General features: G+C 55.2%; 1 protein-coding gene across 5 annotated transcripts in view; it reads right to left on the reverse strand.

The window, feature by feature from the left end:
• Positions 1–143: 143 nt before the first annotated feature.
• Positions 144–24,798, reverse strand: part of ELFN2 (extracellular leucine rich repeat and fibronectin type III domain containing 2) — a 71,927-nt gene continuing 47,272 nt past the window's right edge. For all 5 annotated transcript variants that reach the window (XM_005206878.4, XM_005206872.4, XM_059887004.1 and 2 more), the window contains one exon: positions 144–23,174. In XM_005206878.4, coding sequence (XP_005206935.1) covers positions 20,241–22,715 — 2,475 coding nt within the window. In that variant the 5' untranslated portion in view covers positions 22,716–23,174 and the 3' untranslated portion in view covers positions 144–20,240. The remainder of the gene's footprint in view (positions 23,175–24,798) is intronic.

The following is a 24,798-nucleotide window of genomic DNA, read 5'->3' on the forward strand; positions in this document are numbered from 1 at the left end:
GTTTTAAAACAATCGTTTCAGGTAAGGAACCTGAAAAGGTCATGGGACACAGAGATTACACAATTCATCCAGATTGCCATAGCTGGTAAATCCAAGGCAGGAGTCCAACCCAGGTGCGACATTAACCACAAGGCTACACTGTCTCCAATGATATAATCATCTTTTAATTCTTATCAATATCATAAGTGAAAAGTAACAGTTTATTGTCATTTTATCAGTTAGGATTAGGCATGGGTACAAGTAACAGAGACCTAAGCCAGAAATGTGTTGCTCAAGTAAAATCTTGAGGCTGATAGTTGAGAACTGGCATGGTGGCTCTACTCCACAGTGTCAATCACTCAGGCTCCTTCTCTTATTACTTCCCTGTGTATGATCTCTGTTCCCAAGATCTCTTCTCAGTCCAGTATAGCTGCTGGTGCTCCAACCATCAAGTCCTGTCTTCCAGTCACAGGAAGAAGGGATAAAGACAAAAAGTACTTACCAGTTGTCTTTTCAGAAGATTCCTGGAATCTGCTACTTCTCATTGGCCAGAACTTGGGCACATGGCCTCACCTAGATGGGAGACTATGTCTTTATTCTAGATGACCATGTGCCTAGCCAAAAATCAAGGGCTCTGCTCCTATGGAAGAAGGGAAGGTAAATTGGAGAACAGCCTGTGATCTCTGCCACACTGGAGGAGTACACAAAGAAACCTTTGTGTGTCTCACTGTGAGTCTTTGTGTATCTCACTGTGAATGTGTAAGAGCTCTTCCCCTTTTCACTTCTTCACCTCAGAATTATCTTTTCATAGTCTCCATTTCTATTGCATTAGTTATTCTCATTTTTAATGATGCTTCTTGTGGGGAACTCATGACTGTAACAACAATGCTTGACTCTAAGGATTTGTGTCCCAATCAAATGGAAGACACAGTGGTGGACCCAGCTCAGCACCTGACTCATCTCAGGTGCCCTGCAAATGTTGACTTCCTTCCCAAGGCAGGGGTTGCCCAGTGCTGGTGTGTATCACAAGCCGCTGTAGTGCTAAGAACTCAGTCTGGGACTCACTGAAAGACAGGAACTGGGCCTGTGGTTTTACTAAGTTCCTGAGGTGAGAACAATGCCCAGCAAGTTTGAGTTTGCCCTAAATTGTTAGCAAACTTCTTTATGCTGTCATTCTCTGCCTCTTGGTGGTCTGTAGTAGCGCAAATGTGGCTGGTCTCTCCTCCATTCAGCCGCCCCCCACACTCATCTTGAAGAGATTAATGAGGTCACCCACAGAGCCTTCCCTTTGTCAGGCTAAAACCCCCATTTTCTTACATGTCCATTGTCTGACAGGATTCCCAAACCTCCCAAATGGTATTGTTCTCAGAGGGGCTCCATTGGGTCAACCTCCCTCCTGGAATTGACCACAGCTTCTCTAGGTGGGGTCTGGGCAATACAGAAGAGTAGGGAACCCTCACCTCCCTCGGCCTGGACCCTGTGTTTCTATTAATGTGGCCCACAGCTGCATCAACCCTAGAAGCAGCTGTCACTCTGTGAATTGACTCTGAGCCCAAATCTACCACGCCCTTCACAGGTAGGAGTGACATGTTGATGGTGTGTATCTGCATATGGCTACAAGTGACACAAAATCCCTATTCAAGTCAAGTTCCAGCTAAAGAGACATCATCTCACATGAGAAGGCAGAGGCAGACAGACCCAATGCAGTCCTCAGGTCCATTCTTCAAATAAGGGTCCTCAGGTCCATTTCTTCAAATATTCTCTTTCCATTTGGCCTTCCTGGTGTGTCAACTGTGCTCATAGAGAAGGGCTTCGTGGCCACAAGGCTGAAATGGTTCCAGTATCTGCATCCCAATTACATACAACAAGGGCATCCAGGAGAACACAGAAGATCCTTCCCCTCTCAAAGCCCACCAGTAGGTTTCCTTCCCTTGGTAGGAAATGGGTCACGTGGCCATTCCTAAACCAATCACTGGCAAGTGGGGGGAGCGGTGGTAGGGCCACCATGATTGCCCAGGCCAATCCACATTTGCCTGGAGCTAGGGGCAGGGCCATGTCCAGTACTGAGTGTAGGTGGGGAAAGTTCTCCTGAACCTAAGGAGGATTCTTTTAGGGAAGGTAAAGGGAAGAAATGGAGGTTCAGGGGGAAATCTCCAGCAGAGAGAACAGTGGGTTCAAAGGTCCAGAGGCATGACTGGGTGAAGGGTCTTCTCAGCCTGGCTGATGGAGGCAATGAGATTATTTAGACAGATGAGGGGCACAACCAGATGCATGCCCATCATGATCCCTGTGCCCGTTTCAAAGAAACAGACTGGGGCCTGCACCCAAGGCAGGGAGGCCAGTTAGGAGGCTGCTGCAGTGCCCAGGTGAAGGATGCTGTGCTTGGACTACAGGGAGAATGCATACATGGTGTCAGATTCGAGGTGGGTTTTCAAAATCAGGTCAGTAGGATGTGCTGCAGCCTCAGACCTGGGGAATGAGGGGGAAAGCTCAGTAAAGAGGACCCATGGTGCTGGCTTGAGCAGCTGAGTGGTGCCATTTACGTAGGAAGCAGATTGTTTTGGGGGCTGTTGGGGATGTCTGGGTCGGATATGTAGCTGAGAGTCATCAACATATGGATGGTATTTGAAGCCTTGGGACTTCAGAAAGTGTGTTCAGGAGGGAGTCAACGAAGGGATGTTTTCGTGAGCCCACACCTTTCTCTAACCATTGTAGGAATCCAAGAGACAGACAGACAGACAGGCCAAGATTAAGGTGTACTAGAGAGGATGGACTTCAGACGCCTTGAAGATACCATCTGTAGGACCTCTGGACCTAAGCAAATGCAAGTAGGGAAGGAGAGGGAGAAATTGAGGTAATTTGCAGGTTTGGGCTTCAGAGAGGACTGGGTGGTACAAGGTTCAACATTAACCATTAACCCTATAGGCTCTGCCCTGCCAGGGCCCAGGCCTCCCCCAGAGCCCACACTGAGGCCTCCCCACACCCTGCTCATTCCCCTTTTCTTTCATCCCACTCTGAGATTCTCTTCCTTTCCCTCTTCTGGTTTAGAGCTGCCCCCGCATGCCTCTGGCCCCGGGGTCTGTTTCTTTTGGACAAAGCATGTGCTTCCGCTGCTGTGTTGGCCACTCTGTCACACCCTCTTCCATTCAGCTAACATTCTTGGCAGCCTCCCTGGGCCAGGCCCTGGTAGCACTGCTCCTCGGCTCTCAGGTCTTCAACACCTCCCTACAGCCTGGGAGGTGGATGCAGCTATAGCTTTATTTCACAGAGGTGGAAACTGAGGTTCTGCAGTTGGGGAAGCACTCTAAGGTTCGCCATCCAGCCACCATACTCCTTCTCTTATCAGAGCCATCCCTGGCAGTCAGTCCAGCGATTGGCTCTAGACTGGCCTGGGACATATCTATTGATGGCTATTGAGAGGCAGCCAGGTCTGGGGCAGGGACATGATCTGGGGGAATCTGGCCTTGCCTGTGTTAATCAACATCTGTTGAGCCTCACTCCCCTGGTCTGTACACTGGGGATAAGAAACACATTTAATCTCACAGACATACTGCAAAGATTTAACAACCTAATGCCTACCTCATGGTGCTACTGTGAGGTTTAAATAGCTGAGCACAATGCTGATACACAGTGAGGTCCTCCAGGGCAGGAGCCATGGACCACTCTCCTTCCCACGCCCCAAAGCAGCCCGTGGCAGGCCTGGCCCAGTGACAGCTCAGGGACTGACCATCAGGAATGGATTGCATTGGTAGCGGGGCTTCTATGCTCAGGTCCTAAAGCCAGAACAGTCCTTAGGCTAGAAGTGGCCGGGCAAGGGGGACCCATGGCCCAAACCTGGGGTTGCTAGGATCAGAGTTGACAGCAGCAACACCAGAGAAGTGGAAGGATGGGGTGCTGGAACAAGTCTGGGCAGGAGACAAATGAGCAGAATAAAGAAGGATTTTCTGAGAAGAATTGCCATGAATCCTAACTGCAATCTAGATGTACTTCAAGAGAGGAAAGAGCAGCATTCCTCTTTTATTGTTGTTTGACGGGGAGGCTAGGCTGTTTGGAATAGTGTTCACTTCAGAGACTGAGCCACACAAGGCCCCCTTGTCTACTAGGGTTGCAGCCCAGCATTCATGCCTCACCTGAAGAACTTTACAAGTAGTTAAGGGGTGGTAACATCCGGCAGCTCCCATGCCTGGCCCTTGCCCCCACTCTCACCCCCACGCCCCCATTCCCCACCCCCGGAGGCCCTTGTTCTGCCTCAGCATCTCTCAGCTCCCAGGAACCAGAGGCTGTGTCTCCTTGAGCTTTCTCCACTGCATACACCAGCCAGGGCCAGGGCTCCACCTAGCACATAGGCTCGTGGGTTGACCCTCAGAGTAAGAAACTAGAAAAACCATCTGGGCTGGGGATTCCGCTGAGCAGCAGAAGAGGGAAGAAGAAATTGGCGATTTACTCAGCAAGACAAAGGAAGGACACACCCCAAATGCAAATGGCCTTTCTGACTTCATCTGATCCATGCCACCTCTCTTCCCTCAGAAACCAGTTCCTTCATCCTCTCACTCCTCCAGGAGACAAGAGTCCAGCCTCCTAACCCTTGTGCCCAAGCCAGGCCATATCCACTCCTCTTTCCTCCCCTTTGCAGTGTCACTCCCTCTCCTATGACTGGCTTCCAAGCCCATCCTGCTCCTGCCCAGACATAAAAAAGCAAAACCATTTACTCGTCCAACACCATTTATTGAGCCTTTTTTTCCAAACAGTAGGCTCCTCTTCCCACCCTTCACTTAGGGCACCCTAAGCTCCCCCAAGCTGAACCCCTCTCCAAGTGCTAGTAAGGCCTGGGCAAGAATACAAAGGGAAGCTCAAATACTGTAGGTCTAAATATTTAAGTTATAAATCAAGCTTAGAAATCATTAGCACATCCTCCTGCTTTGACAAATATACCTTCATAATGACCTAGGAAGATGTGAATTTCAAATCCTTGGATGCCTTGAGTGTGGTGGCTCTGGGAAACCAAGCCCCCATTTTCTGGCCCACCACAACCCCTTCTCTTCTCTTCCCAGTGCTTTCTTACAACTTAAGGGGTCTCACATGCATGCAAATAGCAACCCCCCAACCCATACATCTAGACTGTGTCCACACTTCCCACTCACAGCTACCCCTTGGCCATCTCTTGTGCCCACGTGGAGACGTGCTCACCCTGAGCAGATAGACTGTGGAAGCAGGCCTAAGACCAACTGGACAGATGATCCTGGCATCCCAGGTTATTTCAAGCAGGATCTAGAATAGGGAGACCTTTGGCATGCACATGTTGGCCCTGTAGACTCACTGCCCTGCAGGGAGGAACAGGGTGCTGGAGGCAGGTCAAAGCAGGCCCTCTGATGTGTGTGGCCCAAGGCAGGTCCCCTATTGATGCTAGTCACATCTGCCTCCTTCCCTTCCCTTGTCTGGGGCCTAGTTGAAATAGTGTGAGGCCTGACCTCCATCCTCCCAGGTCATACCATACTCCTTATGACTGGGAAGTTTTTCTCCCCCATCCCCTATTTTCTGGACTTCATTCATCTCATCTTGAAATGAGGAATTTGCATAGATATATTAGAAGTAACCAGAATTCTAATAGAAAGAATCAGAATGCAGGGTCTGATAGTGCTTAGGACATCTTACCTCAGTCCGAGGCTCAGGATGGCCACAGGTCCTAGGCCTGAAGCTGGCCTTCCTCTGCTCTCTGTTGGCCTACAGATTGAGATGTCCTGCAGTGTCCTAACTGGGCCTCGGGCCTTTGAGTGCTGTCCTGAGGGAATGTCTGGATGAAGCTATCTAAAGGAACGAGCGAAGCTTAGGAGTCAAGTGGGGTGGGGTTCCCTCCCAGGCTGCCCCTGATAAGCCGTGCCAGCTCAGGGGAATTTCTATTTCTGACCCTGTTCCATTTCCCAAATGTAAAGCGGAGCTAAAGCATCTACTTCCCAGAGTTGCTATGGGAATTCGATTTAACTTGGTTTGTACAGTGGACAGGCGGGATTGGCCCATTGCCCTACAGCGTACCTCCAGGCACTATAGAGGCCAGAAAGCTAAAAACTGGCCCAAGTAAGATGCTCTTGAAGCTGAGTGTCGGGCAGATTCGGTTCTGCAGATCAGGGGCTCTTTGCAGAGATGTGGAAGGAGGCAATGAACCAGAGGGTATACTTCGGTGACCATCCCCTGCCTTAGCAGAGGAACCTTCAGCCCATCGTCAGCTTCCATGGCCCAGTATCCACTGGGCCACTGTTGTCCTGGCACCAGCAGCCTGGATCCTGCTAATGGACCAAGGGGCAGCTGCCTCCTAGGTGACCCAGGTCTGCACTGTTACTTACAAAGTCAATCCAGAAAGCACAAGCTCGAGTCTGGGTCTTCAGCTCGCCCGATAATTCTCTACAGCTCTTGGTCCCCCTCTCATTAACTCTTCTCCGTTTCAACTGGTTATAGAAAATTCTGTTGTCTTCAACAGAGTCCAGGCCAAATTCATAGCTGTTGTGTCTCGCTAATACAGACAGGGACCAGAAATGGTTTTTGTATTGACTAGAAGAAAGAATGGATGAGTGGGTTTTACCTCCTGGGCCATTATAGATTCTGATGCGGAGGGGTGGTTGCTGGAGGAGGAGGTCAGGAAAAAGGCAGGCAAGAATACTGAGGACAAGGACTTTCAGAGGCTACAACTTCCAGGTCTTCACCTCTGTCACTGTGACTCCCTCACATGTGATCTTGCTTAGTTTGGCAAGAACCATGACGACCCAAGACAGGCTGTCAGGGATGTCATGGGGGGAGGTATTTCAGTCCAAGAAAGGAGATTTGGGGTGGTGCTTCCAATTCCCATGGGAGCTGGGCAGGAATGGATGTGATAGACTTGGCATTGTGGAGAGAGGACAGATAGGCCTGGCAACCCAGGCCTACGGGAGGAAAATGGGGACCTAGGCCAGGCAGAGAGGCAGCCTTGGGCCTCATGTGGAGGGTGGATAGTGGAGACCCAGTCACAAACCCCTTCGGGCACCAGTGAGAGAGTGGGGAGGGAGTAAGCCCTGAGTTAACTGCTGATGAGGGTGGCAGCATCAGAGACCCTGCCACCTTGGCTCACACATCAGGATGTCTCGGGGCCAAAGACAAGTGTGAAGGGGGAAGACACTCTGAGAGCTAAGGACCCATGGAAGGAGACAGTAGCTGAGTTCCCAAGATGGCAAAAATGAGAGCAGGGCTAGGAACAGAGAGTGGGTGACCCATAGGAGGGGGAAGGACGAACAATGAGTGTGCCCAGAACTGTCACATCTGACCTGTATCTTTCTTGCAGGTAAAGAGCCCTGAGAAGGTGGCTCCTGGGGGCTGAGTCCTCACCCTGAGCGAGACTACAAATGCAGAGGCTGAGAAGTGACAAATTGGGACCTGTAATCAGGCGAGCCTTTCATACAGTTCATGGGGTTCTCAAGGCAAGAATGGTGAAGTGATTTGCCATTCCCTTCTCCAGTGGACCATATTTTGTCAGAACTCTCCACCATTACCCAATCGTCTTGGGTGGTCCTGCACAGCATGGCTCATAGTTTCATTGAGTCAGACAAGGCTGTGGTTCATGTGATCAGTTTGGCTAGTTTTCTGTGATTGTGGTTTTCATTCTGTCTGCCCTCTGAAGGATAAGGATAAGAGGCTTGTGGAAGCTTCCTGATGGGAGGGACTGGCTGTTCAGGTATCTGGGTCTTGCTCTGATGGGTGGGGCTCAGTTAATCTTTAATCCAATTTTCTGTTGTTGGGTGGGATAGTGTTCCCTCCCATAGGGGTAATGGTGATAATGGCTACTTCCTTCAAAAGGATTTATGCCAGCATGCCAGGGCTCCCAGGACTGTTGTATTCAGTGTCCCTGACCCTGTGGCAGGCCACTGTCGACCCACACCTCCACTGGAGACTCCTGGACACTCACAGGCAAGTCTGGCTCAGTCTCTTGCAAGATCAAACTAGTCAATTCTAAAGGAAATGAGTCCTGAATATTCACTGGAAGGACTGATACTGAAGTTGAAGCACCAATACTTTGGTTACCTGATGCAAAGACTTGACTCATTGGAAAAGACTCTGATGGCTGGGAAAGATTGAAGGCGGGAGGAGAAGGGGATGTCAGAGGATGAGATGGTTGGATGGCATCACCAACTCGATGGATATGAGTTTGAGCAAGCTCCAGGAGTTGGTGATGGACAGGGAACCCTGGCATGCTGCAGTCCATGAGGTTGCAAAGAGTAAGACACGACTGAGTGACTGAACTGAACTGAGTCAGGGAAGCGGGATGAGTTGGGGCCAAGAGAGTCCAGACCCAGAACTGGATTCTCCAACCTCACAGTCTAGAAAATAATGAGGAAAATACCTCAGCTGCTGTGAGACCATCTTAAATAGCCTACTGTTAGGGAGCAGAATTTGAGGGCTTTCCTGGAAGAAGGGGTTAGCAGACCCCCATCCTCACAGCTATGGCATAAAGAGACCTCATGAATGGCAAGGGAAAGGCAACTGGAACAGGTGGCCCTGAGCCAGAGCCGGGCTGGGGGACCCTAGGCCAGTCCCACCTGCAGGCCTGAAATGACAGAGCCTGTGAGATTCCACCTGTTCTTCTGAACCCTCTCCCACACACCTGTCTCCCTCCCCCTCCACCCAGGGGGCAAGTTACCAGGGAAGCAGGACACAGCTGCTTGAGAAGAGCTGACGAGCAGAGGGAGACCACGGCCTGGGCTGTGACCACCTTGGGACAGCAGCACAGAGGGTGCTTGAGGGCAGCTTGGAGGGGACAGGATACAAGCTGGGACTCCAGCCTGGGTCTTTCCGGGGAGCCCCTCCCCCCAATCCATACCAACTCCCAGGGAGGCAAAAGGCTTCAGGAAAGGCCCATGGGCCAGGAGCCAGGGGGGCCACAGAGAACACGGACCCCAGGTGGGGCTGCCGAATGTCTGAGTGTGGCCTCACTCATGGGGAAGAGCTCAGAGTCAGGGAGGCCAAATCCCCTTACAGCAATCCAGGCTGAATCCAGGAGCTGCCCAGAGGCAGGGCGTAGCAGCAGTTGGAGAGCAGAGGTCTGGGAAGAGAGGGGGAGGGGCTCTGAAACCATTTACCACAGATTGAGACTCGAACCCAGTCAAAACCCTGCTTGGGACTTGAACCACATGACTGGGACTCAAACCCAGCCAAAACCCTGCTTGGGACTTGAGCCCAGGTAGCTGGGACTCAAACCCAGCCAGAACCCACAATACCTGAGGACCTAATGAAGCTCGGGTTCTTGATATCTCATCACAGAAAGAATTCAGTGAGAGACAAAGTGATAGGTAAGAAGTGGATTTATTCAGAAACAGAGAGAAGCACACTCCACATACAGAGTGTGGGCCATCACAGAGGGCGAATGCAGTGGCTGTGAACTGTGGCATGGTTAGTTTTTATAGGCTAGGTATTTTCATATGCTAATGAGTTGGAGGACTATTCCAACTATTCTGGGGAAGGGGCAGAGATTTCCTGGATTTGGGCCGCCTCCCAGTCCTTGATCTTTTAATAGTGCCTTGGAGCTGTCATGGCACCTCTGGGTGTGTCATTTCTCTTGCTGATTCAGGATCAGGGTCTAGTCTTGTCTGCCATCTTGGTCCCATTTGATTCTAATCAGTTTATGTTGTGTCCTTGGGCTACGTTATTCTTTCAAAAGTTGTGCTTTGCCCCTTTCCCTCCTGTTACAGCTCTGCCTACAGGGGAGACAGAGAGACTGGGGCTTGGAGCTGGGCTTCAGGCTCCTCCACTTCCCCTTCCCTATCCAAGTTTGGTAACTTAGCCTGAGGTCACTGGATGAAGCCTGAGCTCCATGCCTGTCCAGAGAGACAAGTTCCATCTCTTGATCCCTGAGAATGAGCAGGGGTGGTTCAGAACCATGGAGAAAGGGCCCACAGACTGTTGTGGTCGGGCAACAGGAGACAGTGCAAGTAAGAGGGGTCATGTGCAAGCAGAGGTCCAGTGAAGCCTGGAGGCTGACCTTGCCTTGGCCTGAAGGAAGAAGCCTATGGGTCCCCCAGATACTCCAAGCACTCAAGGCAGAGATAGAAGGAGATGCCTGGAACCTGTCACAGGACACTGGTGCCTCGCTCCTGGGAATAAGCTGAAAGCTGGCTATACCCTCCAATTGTCACTATTACTGCTGATGGGCAAAATCTAGACACCTTCCTGAAAGAAGGCGTTTCTAGTCCCAACAGGATGGCAAGGGTCTGGAAGAAGGGCTGGTGGCCCAGCAGCAAACAGTAGTGCAAAGGAGCCTGAGGTCCCTGGATGAGGACCTTTGGGGTCCCCCAGGATGAGAAGGATATTTTCTATGCAGTCCCTTCTCCTTCCTCAACAGTGGGTGCCTTGGGTCCACTGCCAGGCCCTCCTTACTGCAGTTTGGGGAGATCTGGCTTTGGGACATGCACTTGGCTCAACTCACCTAGGAGTAGAGTGTGTGGGTCCCTGCAGCTCCCTGAGGCACCCAGTTGGGAGGAAGAGGCTGTGAGGAGTAGAGGGACCAGTTGGGGGGGTGCAGGCCCAAAGAGACGAGCAAGGCATAAGCATGGGCTGCAGTTTAGGCCTGGAAGGCAGCCCACCTCCCATGTCCCACCCCCTCTACCTTCCCTCAAAAGGAAGACTTCATGTGACCTGGAAAGGTAATTCTCAGGTTGAAAGAAAGTCCTGGAAGTGTTGGGGCCTAAGAGAAGCACAGATCCAGGTCCTAGCTGCTGGCCTTACCATGTGTACATGATCCTTCTAAGAGCCTCTTTTCCTGAGGACTTTATTCCAAGTCCTTCCTGGAGGATAGGTTTGTAGACACACACACCCCCTCCCCCATCCTCACAATGACAGCAGGGGAGGGCAAGGGGGAAGGCAGCTGGGCAGGGCACCCTGAAACTGACCCAGGCTTGGGGACCTCTGAGCAACCCCAGCTGCAGGCCTGAGCAGATAGAGCTTGTGAGATTCTAACACCTGCTCCTCAGACCACCCCCAGCCCCACAAGCCTGCTCCTTCTCCTCCTCCTCCCATGGTGCAAGTTCATAGCGAACCTTCCCTTAGGAAACAAGACATGGGCTATATTAACCTAAAATAATAAAACAGCCAGTTATTCTACCAGCAAAATGGATTTATGTGGGAGCAGCCAAGAATTGCAACTTGGGGACTCTGGTGAAATACTTGTAAATCCCAAGAAAGTGAAGGAGAGGAAACTCTTATAGAGAAGGGGACCTAGGAGGGGCGGTTATAAACAAAAAGTCCACTGGAGGAAAACTGCTTTACTCTGGCTGAGATGTGACACTTAGCTGTTGCCAAGCCAGGGACTTCCTTGGTGGCTCAGATGGCAAAGCGTCTGTCTATGATGAAGAAGATCTGGCTTCAATACCTGGGTTAAGAAGATTCCCTGGAGAAGGAAACGGCAATCCACTCCAGTACTCTTGCCTAGAAAATCCCATGGACAGAGGAGCTTGGTACAGGCTACTGTCCATGGGGTCGCAAAGAGTCAGGCACGACTAAGCGACTTCACTTTCACTTTCACTTTCAAGCCAGCAGAAAATCTTCCTCCTGCTGGCAGTGCTAAGGTAGTGTCACCTCCTGCCGGAAAAGCAGGGTCTATCTCTTTCTGTTGGGATCAGTATTGATAGCTAATGGTACATGCCTGAGCATTCTCCCTTCTGGTCTCCCATGTCCATTTTAGTGAGGTTTCCCTTTATCACTTTTCACAGCTGCTTGGGAAGTCAGTAAACAGGGTGACTGGGACCAGGCTGTGGCCACCTTGGGACAGCAGCACAGAGGGTGCTTGAGGGCAGCTTGGAGGAGACAGGATACAAGCTGGGACTCCAGCCTGGGTCTTTCTGGGGAGTCCTTCCTAACCTCGCCTCCCCAATCCACACCTCCAGCCTGGGTCTTTCTGGGGAGTCCTTCCTAACCTCGCCTCCCCAATCCACACCAACTCCCAGGGAGGCAAAAGTCCACAGGAAAGGTCCACGGGCCAGGAGCCAGGAGGGCCACAGGAAACACTGACCTCGGTGGGGCTACTGAATATACCTGTGCGTGGCCTCACTCCTGAGCAAGAGCTCAGAGTCAGCGAGGCCAAGTTCCCTTATAGCCACCCAGGCTGAATCCAGGGGCTGCCCAGAGGCAGGGGGTTGCAGCAGTTGGAGAGCAGAGGTCTGGGAAGAGAGGGGGAGCGGCTCTGTCTACTGGGGAGACAGGGAGGCTGGGGCTTGGAGCTGGGCTTCAGGCTCCCCGACTAACCCTTCCCAATCCAAGCTTTGGCAGCTGAGCCTGAGGTCACTGGATGAAGCCCAAGTTCTGTGCCTGTCCAGAGAGACAAGGTGCATCTCTTGACCCCTGAGAAGGAGCAGAGTTGGTTCAGAGCTGTGGAGAAAAGGGGCCGCAGACCATTGGCAGCGAGTAGGGAGACAAGGTAAGCTAGGGCGCCTAGGTCAGGGGTCCTGCCAGGCCTAAAGGAGGTGGCCCTTGGGTCCTACAGAAACCTCAACCCCCCAAGGCAGAGGCAGGAGGCAGCAACCTGGGAGAAGCAGGGGTCTGGGAGTCACAAACCTGGGGCTGCCTCTGAGAACCAGGGAAGCCCCATAGGGCTCAATTTGAGGGTATTTCGGGAGAAAGAGCTTTTTGTTGTTGTGAAGGCAAAGTGGGAGCCCGGGGGAGGGGAATTGAACTAAGTGACTAAACAGAAGTTCCCTGGCTGGCAGCTGTGAGGGGTCACAGAATAAACTTGGAACTGTGAACACCTTCAAACCAAGCCCCGGCAGAGCTCGGGTAGTGGGGGCTCTTGTATATAGGGGGTGTGTTTGTGAATGTGGAGAAGGAGGAAGCGGTCCTGAGCTAGACAGGGTCAAGGTTGAGAGGACATGGGGGGGTTGACAGACTTTCTGGAGAAGACAGAAGAGCCATGTCACCTGCAGCTAGGCCCACGGGCACTGGTTTGGAAGAACCCCAATTTGGAGGGAATGACACAGAAAGTGTAAAAGTGGGGTGCCTCCTGGCCTTGGGCTCTTTCTATAGCACCCCAACCCCACCCGAAGCCTCAAGTCCTCGGGAGCCCCAGCCAGCAAGGTTTTACTCAAAATTGCCCACAAGGCATTTATTTCCTTACTGGATGAATACCGCCTCACCCCAGAAGGAATTAGAAGTAGGTACCAAATAAACATGTCACATTTGCCTAATTAATAAACATTTGTGTTGAGTGATCTGGGATATTTAGTGTTCCGGGTATTTTTGATGTTTGTCTGCTCTGTTAAATGTTAAAGCACCAGTGTCCTTGACATTCAAATCAATGATTTGAAAATAAGGAATTAGTTCAGAATTGTGATTTTCCTGGAAATACCACTAGTGTGATAAGAAGCTTGGGACGTGACAAGAACCCAGAGTCAAGCTAGGAGTAAGCGGAAACTTAGCAGGATACAAGATTCTTCACATAAATGAAGTATTGAAAAAGGAAATCAGATATATTAAATTTCCTGATATAGTTTTGGGAGAGTTAAGGACATTTACTTAATTACATGTGTACGCAGGACCTAAATTAACCCAAAGTCCCCTTAAAAATGAATGTTCAAATTGACTAGATTTATTCATAGAGTAACTTTTGCATTGAAATGAAAGACCATGAGTCTTTGAATCTAACTTTGTAAATAGTTCATTTTGGAATCCAAGTAACAAAGGAGCGAGCCTTTCTGTACCCAAAGGCAAAACTCTTTGAGGACACGTTCCAAACGCCCACTAACTGTAAACTCCCTAACCCTCATGGTGTGGTAGCACTCAGGGGGGTGGGGGAGCTGGGGCAGCCACAAGGGGGAGGATCTGACCTGACCTGGACCCTGCTCCCCCTACACACATGTCCACACTTAGTCACATCTTTGTTTTTTCAGGAATAATAAGAATTTTCCAAGAGAAAAGGCCCATGCTGATGAAGAGAAACCAAGACAGAGTGTCAAAAGAAGGTAGCTGGGCTGGGCTGGGGGACCCTAGGCCAGTCCCACCTGCAGGCCTGAAATGACAGAGCCTGTGAGATTCCAGCACCTGCTCTTCTGAACCCTTCCCCACATACCTGTCTCCCTCCCCCTCCACCCAGGGGGCAAGTTACCAGGGAAGCAGGACACAGCTGCTTGAGAAGAGCTGACGAGCAGAGGGAGACCACGGCCTGGGCTGTGACCACCTTGGGACAGCAGCACAGAGGGTGCTTGAGGGCAGCTTGGAGGGGACAGGATACAAGCTGGGACTCCAGCCTGGGTCTTTCCGGGGAGCCCCTCCCCCCAATCCATACCAACTCCCAGGGAGGCAAAAGGCTTCAGGAAAGGCCCATGGGCCAGGAGCCAGGGGGGCCACAGAGAACACGGACCCCAGGTGGGGCTGCCGAATGTCTGAGTGTGGCCTCACTCATGGGGAAGAGCTCAGTCAGGGAGACCAAACTCCCTTACAGCAATCCAGGCTGAATCCAGGGGCTACCCAGAGGCAGGGCGTAGCAGCAGTTGGAGAGCAGAGGTCTGGGAAGAGAGGTGGAGGGGCTCTGTCTACTGGGGAGACAGGGAGGCTGGGGCTTGGAGCTGGGGTCCAGGCTCCCCAACTCGCCCTTCCCAATCCAAGCTTTGGCAGCTCAGCCTGACGTCACTGGATGAATCCTGAGCTCCATGCCTGTCCAGAGAGACAAGGTGTATCTCTTGATTCCTGAGAAGGAGCAGGGGTGGTTCAGAGCTGTGGAGAAAAGGGTAGCAGACGGCTGGAAGAGGCAGGCAGCCTGGAAGTTGACCTCGGCAACCTTGGCCAGGAGAAAGGGTACTCCCACCATCCCAACCCTCTAAGGACAAAGAGCTATTAGAGGCAGGCCTATGAGAAAGTGGGGTCCTTGGCCACTCACTACAGTGCGTAACCCCCGGCAATCAGCTGAGACTGAAGTGATGCCCAATGCTCCTCCACCTCTGCAGTCTAGATCCAGTGATAACGGAGGCCAGGACACCAGGCAGGGGAGTGGGGGCACATGGCAGTGGGCTCCCACGTTTCTAGCGGGATGACACCATGCGGCCCCCAGCTGGCTAGGATTGGGGCAGGGAAAGTGACCCTTAGTTCCCAGCTGGCCCATGTGCTGTCTGGGGGACACACTTCTTTTTCCCTTGACCATGGGCAAAGACTTGCCCATTTGATAGGCCCCCTTCCTTAACCCTGCGTGTGAGGCTCTGGTGAGAAAGGGAGATGGGAACTGGCTACCAGAAACTGGAGGCGCTGGGATCCCAACTTGCAGAGGGAGGGGTCGACATTCAACAAAGACCTTGGTCCTGTTGTTTTAAATAAGAAATTTATTGCAAATATAGAAATTGATTCTCTCCATACAGGAATCTCCGAGTTGAGGAAAACAATTTCGTGCCATTCAGTTTAAAACAGGAAATAGGGAAGAGGGAGAGGCAGATATAGGGAAGAGAAAATAAATGAAGTTACCCCTCCCCCCACCCCAAAAAGAAGAAAAGGAGAGTTCAGGCCCCGCCACGGGAAGAAAGGTCCACACACAGCTGGGGTTCACAGGTTCGTAGCCCGGGGCCAGGAGCCCAGCTCTGCACGACCCAAACCAGGTGCCAAGCCGTGGGACAGGATGGATGGGCTGGTGGCTCCAGGGCCAGGGTTGAGGGGTGGGGGTGGAGGAAGCCAGGGGACAAGAGTGGACCCCCCTCGGCCCTGCCCAGCCCTGTGCTTGTTTGGCAAGGGGCAGGTAAAGGAAGGAGAGGCTGACCAGACCCTCTCAAGACCACCCCATTCCACCCCCTTTCTCTCCCTACTTCTCAGCAGCAGTGATGGATCTTAATGGGGGACTCGGTGGCAGGCATGAGAACAAGGAGTCTAACACCGGTTCTGTCCTAAGGGTGGGAGGACAGACGAGGAGCACGGCAGCTCCTAGGACCGAGGTGGCTGTGAAGCAGCGGTCTCGGCAGAGAGGAGACCAGCACTGCCCTCAGGTAAGCCCCAACCTTCACTCTGGCCTGGCGGGCAAGCTTCGGGGAGCCCCTTAAGCCCTGTGGGGCTCTCACACCCCCAGGCTTCCTCATGCCTGACCACCCATCCCAACACCTCAGAAAGAAGGCCCCAACTCCCTCCTCAGGAATGTGGTGGGATGCTGCTGAACCCTGGGGTCTTTGCAGGGAAGGGCCAGAGTAGTGGAGGTCACCGGAGGAGGTACGTGGGGGAGTCCAGCCCCTCCTAACAACCTTACTTCTCCCCCCTCCCATGTCATCCTCCCCTGGCTAGCGGGCTAGTCCTCTGGCTCTGTCGTTCAGAGCTTGGCTCCCCTGCCCTGAGGGTTCCCCTGGCCCCTCCCCACTCTATTCTCCCGATTTTTGCTTCTCTGTGCATTTTGTGGCTGTCCCTTCACTGCATGTAAGCCCCTTATAAGCCGGGACCTGTCACTCTTGTCCCCCATGTCTGGCCCCTTTCCTGGCCTTAGTATGTTTTGAGACCCTTGAAGATTTCTTTCCTTCCCCCTCCCTGTGCTTCTGCTTCCCCATCTGTTAACATGTCCAGGACAGGAGGGGTGCAGGTGGGCGACTCCTCGCTAGGAACCTCAGAGCCCTTCGACCAGGCTCAGACTCTTCTCCCTGCCTCTCTCGGATTCTGCAGACCTCCTCTCCCCAGGTGGGTCTTTCTACTCCAACCCCCACCCCCCGCCCTCGCCCCCGCCGCAGACAGTCCCTTCCCAGCCTGGACACAGGCCACCACCGTCCTCCTGCTCTGTCCCCTAGGAGGGGTCAGGGGTGAGGAGCCTCTGGGGGGCCAACACAGGCCCCTCCTATGGAGAGGAGACAAGCCTGGGACCCCCGAGGAGGTGGCCACCCCAGACTAAGCTTTCTTCCTGCCAGACCCCGACTTTTCACTTCTGGAAGGCCATTAGCTCCAACAGAAGGGTCACGGTCCCTACTGCATTCTCCAGGAGACCATGGGTGTCCCTTCCCGGGAACAGGTGCCAAGGAAGGAAGCTCCTGTGAAGGTTTATTCAAAGAGGCCAGCCAGCCTCCAGAAGGTCCAGGGTGCAGCAACCCCACTCCACTAGGCCCCCCTGTCCCCTTCCTCCCCAGGAGACCCCCACCCCCTTCCCTTCTCTCTTGGTTTCATGCCCTCCTGGCCTGCCCAGGCCATGGCACCGGGGTCCACCGTGCTCATCACCATTACAAACACAGGACCCCGGCCAGCCAGATTCCTGGACATAAATGTTCACCAGTCTTTTGTGAATATTTTGTCCTGAACAGGACACAGGACATAGATGCAGGAAAGCCTCTGGGGTGAGCAACAGTGTGTGCCCCACTCCCCAGAGCTTTGGCCTGGCCTGGGCACCCAGGAGGTCATCTTATTCTGCTTCATAGACCTGTATGCCCTGGGCTGTGAATGTGGGTTCAGCTCCTGGAGTGGAAGACCCTTGCGGTTAAGATGGGGACCTATCCTCTGAAGCCCCCCAAAGTCAGCCTATCTGAGGTTTTTATAGGTCATCTTCAGCCAAGAATGAAGGGGAATTGAGGGGAGCTCTGGCTCCTGCTGCAGGATTCCTCCCCATGGGCAGTGCTGTCCCTAGGCCAACCTCAAGGGAGGGGCTCCCCCTATGGGTTCTTCCCTCAGGGCCTCAAGCTCCCCCCTTGTAGAGCCACCCCAAGCTCGGCCTCCTGTACTCAGCAATGTGACTGACTCTCCCGGCAGGCAAATCACCAGACCCCTTCCTTTTGGGGAGCTCCCACTTCTTCATCTGCAAAATGGGAGCAAGTGGGACAGAGGAGCAGTCCCCCCAGGTGCCCTTCCCTGGGGCTGCCCTTCCCTGGCCAGGAAGAGGCTGATGGGAGGAGGGGAGGCGGCACTTGTGGGCTGGCCCTGATGTCCAGAAAAACAGGAGGTGGGTCGGAGGGTGGTGGGTGTTTTTGGTGGCACCTGTTTTGGGTCTTTTGCACAGCGGGCCCCTCCCTGGGTTTCAAGAGCTGCTTGTCAGATCACAACAGAGGGAATGTGGGAATGGGAGCGCGGCGGGGAGGGAGGGAGGGCCAGGGAGTCTGGACAAACTGGCACATACACGACAGATGTTTGCTCAGAAAAATACAGTAAAATCGTCATGCAAATATAACAGGGAATCTGCTTTCTCACATCACTGGCTTCTCTGCTTGCTTTTCTGTTTCATCAATCCAGTGTGAGGAGAGGTTGGGGGCAGGTTTTGGGGAGTTGGGAGAGGTCTGCTCTGCATGTCCATGCTGGCCCTCTCCCCTCCACTTCCCCAGGAGAACAGTCCTTTCTTTGCAAATGTCACCCCAAAAGTGAGCCCCAGGCTTGGTCTGTCCCCCAAGTGGGGCTCAGTTGAGCCCTAAGGCCCCTTTCCCCTCCACTGTCCTCCCCCAGGAAGGTCGCTGGAGCCTACCACCCAGGGAATGGCACTAGCTTTCCTGGTCAGAATCCCCTCCACAGTATAGGTCCCATCCAGCATCCACCCTCACCCCACAGTCACACCCCCAAAACTCAAGAACCCAACTGAGTGACAGGCCACAACCAGGAGTGTGAGGAGAGCCCAGTGGGCTCCTTCCACTCCTGAGGTGGGTGGGGCGCCAAGGGGCACATGGGCAGGTGGGCAAAGCTAGAGTCATCTCACTCCCCACTGGCCAACCTCCCTTCCACAGGTGCAGGGGCGCTGACTCCCACCCCTCAGCACCCTGTCAGTGTTCAAGACAGTCTCCAAGACAGTCTCAGGACCCCAGATCCGTCCCTTAGAGCTGACCCCAGGAAGCCCCCAGCTATTGAGAAAGGCAGCCACCCCATCTGGCCCTGCCTTCCCTCACGGCCCTCTGCCACCCACACTGACTGAGAGAGAACCCCCAGAAGCCCAAACGGTCCCAACTGCCAGGCTCTGGGTTGCCATGGTGACAGAGGCAGGCCAGGGAGGGGGAGGGGCCCCAGGAACCCAGCCTGCTCCTTCCCAGTAGGGGTGTGGGGGGGTGCTCACCATTTGTGCTTTGTTCGATGTTGGGTGGGTGTCAGCATGGGAGGAGCGGCCATTTCCATGAAAACATGGGGGCCTCTCAGACCAGTGGGTAAGGTGGGGATAGGTAGCCAAGAGGGTGTGAGTGGAAAAACCCCAGAAGGCCCTCCTTCCTCTGGGCAGGCTGAGATGCTGCCTGGAGAGCCCACAGCAGGGGTCTGGCAGGTGGGACGCCAGGACGTAGGGGCAGAGTCAGGAAGGCCCCCAGTGGACTCCACCCCCCCGGCTGCTCTCAGGTATCACAGTTCACCCCTGCCCTTCTGGGATGAGTAGGGGTCTTGGAGGCCCAGAGAGGCTGGGGGCCGGGGTGTAGAGGCCTGCACCTGAGATGCGGAGGCCGCTGGCCCAGCCGCTCTCCTCAGACCCCGTCGACAGCTCCCAGGCTACTTGGAAGACACTTGAAGGGGGCTGGTGGACCGTCCCATGCCTGCACCTCCCCTACGACCAGGACCTCCCACTTCTCCTGGGTGCTGGCATCAGTGGGCAGAGACCCCCCCACAGCCGCCCATGAGGAGTTCCATACTCTGGGGGCGTGGCCATGAGCCTTTCTAGAAAGGAAAAGCACCTGCCTGACCCTCAGCTCCAGGAGACCACAGCTCTGGAACAGGTAGCGAATGGACAGAGGGTGAGGGCCCCAGAAGAGCCACTGGGGGAGTGGGGGACAACACTGGGCTGGGAAACTGGGAGACTGCCTCTCACCTGCCACGTGACGCCCTTCCTCTGGGCCTCGGTCTCCCCATCCATAAAGGGAGAAAACGATGCCCAATGTCCATATGCTACTAAGTCTCCCAGTAACCTGTCCCCCATTTGGGGGACCCACTCCCTGCCCCAGGGGAGCTTGGGTCCATCTCCACCCCAGGCTCCTTTACCCCAAAACCTGTCCCTAGTCCCAGAGCCCCAGACCCCACACCCTCCTCTGGCTTCCTTGTCTGCCCCTCCCCCCTCCCCTCCGCCCCCAACCGAGCCCGCACACCCCAGCAGAGTCCCTGGGCAGCACAGTAAAGACGACTGGTTTCGGTATCAGTGTGTAAACTTTAAGGAGAACATGTCTTTGTTTTCCTGTCCGTTATTGTCGGGTGGTGGTTGTTCACAGTCAGGTGGTGGTCACGTGTGTGCGTGGGTGCGTGCGTGCGGGTGTGCGTGTGCGTCCACTCCTCGGCCCCCAGCGCGCCCGCCCGGCTGCCCCGGCCCTTCCCCGCGTGCCCCTGGCCCTCCCCCTCCAACCTCACCAGGGTCGGGGGTGGGGAGAGGGTCACAGCTTCTGCTGGGCCGAGACCCCCTTCCAGTAATCGAGGATGTCATGCAGGTCCTCGTCCTTGGCGAACTGGACCTTCTTGCGCAGGGCGTGGCCGGCGGCCATGTACACCTCCTCCCGGTGGTGCTTCTTGTAGGGCCGGAAGCGTTCCCAGATCTTGTGCGTGCTCTCGGAGGAGTACTCAGGGCTGGAGGAGTAACCTGAGTAGTAGTGTCTGGGGGAGAGCTGCGAGTAGGTGGAGTCCCGCTTGGTGCGGGTCAGCGGCTTGAGGAAGGACACGCGCTGGCTCAGGCTGTCGGTGCCCTCCTCGTAGTACAGGGCCGGGAAGCTGTGCCGGTGCTCGCTGCAGTGGTAGGCGGGCTTCACCTCCAGGTGGTGGACGGCGCCGCCACCACCACCGCTACTCCCGCTGCTGCTGGCCGGCACCAATGGGAGCCGGTCCAGCGGGCTGTTGAGGGGGCTGCCCTTCTCGATGTACTTGGAGTCGCCCTTGGCCAGCCCCGGAGTGGCCGGATGATCCGGCACATCCAGGCTGAAGACCTTGGCGCTCTTGATGGAGCCGCTGGAGGAGACGCTGCAGGTCTTACGAGCCACGGCGGCATCGGCGCTCAGCTGGCGCTGCAGCGGGTGATGAGAGCCCTCCTTATAGGGGGGAGAGAGGAAGCTGGGCCGCTCCAGCACGCCAGGAACAGGGGTGGCGGTGGAGGAGGTGGTGGAGGCCGCAGGGAGGGACTGGCACTCGAAGGCCATCTCAGGGTCCCCGCCACCACTGCCACTCCCCAGGAAAGAGGCCGAGTCCAGCTTGAGGGCATCGATGCAATTGTTAATAATCTGGTTGACCTTGTCCACCTCCTTGGCGATGGTGGAGATCTCAGCAGCCGAGCCCTGGCCGTTCTCCAGCTCAGGGAGGTCATCCTCTGGCCGCGCCAGGCCCTCGCTGCCCGTGCCCGTGCGTACCTCAATATAGTTGCCCTTGGTGGCCACCTTTGGCGTGTCCAACCCAGCCTCCAGCCCCTTGGAGGTGGTGGGCAGCTTCTCCCCGATCATGGAGGGGATGGAAGACATTCGGGACACGGGCAGCACAGGGGGCTCGCCCAGCTTCTGGGTGGCGTGGACAACGGAGCCGGCGTCCACATCCGCCCCATAGCGCATCTCCAGGATGGTTTTCTTGACCTTGACCGACTTCTGCTTCTCCTCCTGCATGCGTCGCTTGCGCAGGCAGTAGTAGACGGCTCCCAGCACGATGACCATGCCGAAGAGACAGCCCAGGATGGTCATGATGTAGTGGGTGGTGGTGGAGGTGCTGGGTGCCAGGTCGCCGGGCACTGGGTCCCTGGTGGTGAAGGTCAGGCAGGTGTGATTGAAGCGGCGGCTGTTTCGCAGTGAGGTCACGCAGAAGGTGTACTCGGTGTGCGCCCGCAGCTTGTCCAGCGTCACGATCTCCTTCTTGTTCTTGAGGGTCATGACGTCGGAGAAGTAGCTGTTGTTGTACTGGACCAGCACGTACATCTTGCTGTACGGGTGCGGGATGATGACCACCAGGGTGGCCGAGGTGAAGGTGACCTGGTGCAGCTTGATGGCCGGCCCCGCTGACGCGTCCGTGGTGGACGAGGCTGGCGGCTCCACTGACAGGATCTCGTCGGGGCTGAAGCCTGAGTTCTCGTCAGGCTCCCTCTGGGTGTCGGTGGAGTAGGGCGTGGGGTGGCTTGCAGGCCGGGCGGGCAGCGAGCCATTTCGGCACTTGGCCTGGAGCACGGTGATGGCGTTGAGGCTGTGGTAGGGCCGGGGCACCAGCAGCGGGTAGCCAGCGAACTCACGTGGCGACTCGCACTGCAGGCGGTCATAGTTCTTGGTTACATTGTTGAAGACCACGAGCCAGGCCAGGAAGCCGAAGAGGTCGCACTCGCAGTTGAAGGGGTTGCCGGCCAGCTCGCACACCATGAGGCTGGCCAGGCTGGCGAAGGTGGCGCCGTCGAGACGGCTGAGGCGGTTGGAGGACAGGTCAATGCTGATGAGGCTCGGGCACTCGGAGAAGGCGGCGGGCGTCACCACCTCGATGAGGTTGTGCTGCACGAAGAGGAACTGCAGGCGGCCCATGCCCCGCAGCATGCCCTCGGTCAGGTTGCTGAGCTTGTTGTAGCCCAGCTGCAGCACCTGCAGGCTCGACTGGCCCAGGAATGCGCCGTCCTCGATGTAGGAGATCTCGTTCTTGGTGAGGTTGAGGTCGGTGAGGTTCCCGAAGCGGTTAAGCGAGGAGTAGAGCACGGCCTTGAGTTTGTTCTCGTTGAGCCGCAGGTCATGCACAGTGCTGTTGATGTGCTGTGGGATGGTCTCGTAGGGCGGCTGGTTCTGGCTGCAGATGGCCAGCCACACGTACCCCTTGTCGCCCTCGATGAGCCAGCAGTCCGCGCGCACGGTTCCTGGCCGGCACACACACAGCAGCGCGGCCGCGCACAGCCCCAGGCGCAGCATGGCTCCGGCCACGGCCCCCTCTCAGGCCTGGCTCAGGGTGGGGGGCCGGGGCGCCGGGGGGCCTAGTGGCCAGAGGTTGGGGCCAGCAGCACAGTCCTCCCTGGGGCTGCCACCATCTTTTGGGGGACCCCCAGCTCGGGGGCCCCAGGTGAGGTGGGCACGGCCAGTGCCAACTGTCAGGGGGCCTTCTGGGGTGCTACCCACAGTCGCCGGGCACCAGAGCCAGACCAAGGCCAGGGGGGCTGCAGGCCCCACAGCCTGCTTCCCCGAGGTGTTCCTTTCCTGCCAGGAAGATGCCCAGGTTCTCGGGGCTTGACTTCCTCTGCCTCTTCCTCTTCCTCCTGGGGCTCGGGGCTCAGAATTTCAGACGACTCCCACAGGAGGCTGGAGACTGGGACTCTGAGAGGGGAGCACGAAAGATGGGGACAGGAAGGAAGAGGCGCGTCTGTCACCTGGTTCCTGAAAGGCAGCACCGAGAGGGGGTGACAGATCAGTGTGAAGGCTCAGGGCAGCCCTCTAAGCTCCAGCACAGGCCCCCAGCCCCACTCCCACCCCCTCCCAGGGCGTCCTGTGCCAGCAGCACTCTGGGTCCCTGTTACATAAAAGAAGGAAGGTGGCAGGGGGGCAAGAGGGGGAGGAGGGGGCCAGAGGACCTGGGAGGAAGGAGATCAAAGAAACAAGAGGGAGGGGGGAGGGGACAGTGTCTGAAGCCAGTAGACAAAGAAAGGAGACTGGAGACTTAACAGGGCAGGGGCAGATACACATACACGCGTCAGCATCCTCACGTCCACACTCGTCCACCTGCCGGCACAAAGACCCACATGCCCCCATGTGAATCAGAACTGCATAGCAAGCTCACATAGACAGGTGCGCACAACCACACACACACACTCACAAGCACACCTACAGTCTTGTGTACGACAACAGGCCTGTACACACATGGCCACATACCCAGGCAGCCACCCTCCAATCCAGAAAAGAATTAAGGAGCCCAGCAAATGCCTCCTCTCCTCCATGCCCAAAGATAAATAATTCATTTGTTGTGTAACTGCTCTTGTTCCAAAAATAATTCCCTTGTCTCAGCTTCCATGGGGGAGGGGGAGCAGAGCAACATGGTTGTGAGCCCCCCAGGCAGGAGGTGCACAGCGGCTGGGGTCTCCCGCAGTGGGAGGGCAGGAGATGAGCTCTTCTTACTGCAAAAGCAGAGCCGAAGGAAAGAGAGGGTGAGTCTGGGAACCCAGACACACTCCCAATAGCCCCTCCTCAAAGTGCTTTCCAGTAGGGGGCACCCCCAACCCTGATCCCACAGGGGTGCCTCAGGCAGAAGTCAGAGTCATCGGGAATGCCCAGGCATCTCCTCAGTGGCTGGAGAGTTAGAGGCCCAGAGAGGGGCAGTGACCTGCCCAGAGTCACATACTGCAGCCTGGGTCACGGCCAGGATCAAGGCTCCTGAGCCAGCAGCATTCGGGCCTGGAGCCCCATCCACCCTGCCCCATTAGTTAGATGGACTGCACCGTCTCTGAGTCTAGTCTCCACATCTGTAAAGTGCGGACCAGGCCCCTGCCGGGCCTCTGATAGGGGGAGAAGTAAAGTGAGCCATGTTGCTCATGCTTGACTTGCAGGGGGTCAGGGGAGGCTGTGCAGGGCTCTCGGCCTGCAGACCCTCAATTTCGTGAATTTCAATCTAGGGGGGACTTGCCCTGGTTTCCTAGCAAGCCAGACACGGCCTGTCACCCAGATCAGTCTCTCACACCCAGTGCTTTCCTGGCTGCGGGAACAACTCGGCCCTCCCTCCCTCCGTCCTGGGCACTGGCCAGGGATATGAAGATTAAGCCAGAGAAACCCATGTTTGGATCAAGGAAGCCAAAGACTGTTCACAAGGGCCACCTCTGCCTCCCGCTCCTCCTCCCGAAAAACTCCAGGCAAGAGAGCGCTTTAAGAAAAAGTGTGAAACCTTTGCAGTTAAAAGCAAAACCAATTTACAGCCCTGAGCCCCAGAGGGCTGGAACTGAGGAAAGGGAAGTGGAGAGGGAGAGAAGTCCCCAGAGCAGCACAGGCAGGCAGTTTTCATTGAGGTGGCAAG

The sequence above is a fragment of the Bos taurus genome, chromosome 5, assembly GCF_002263795.3.
Source record: "Bos taurus isolate L1 Dominette 01449 registration number 42190680 breed Hereford chromosome 5, ARS-UCD2.0, whole genome shotgun sequence".
Classification (NCBI taxonomy): Eukaryota; Metazoa; Chordata; class Mammalia; order Artiodactyla; family Bovidae; genus Bos; species Bos taurus.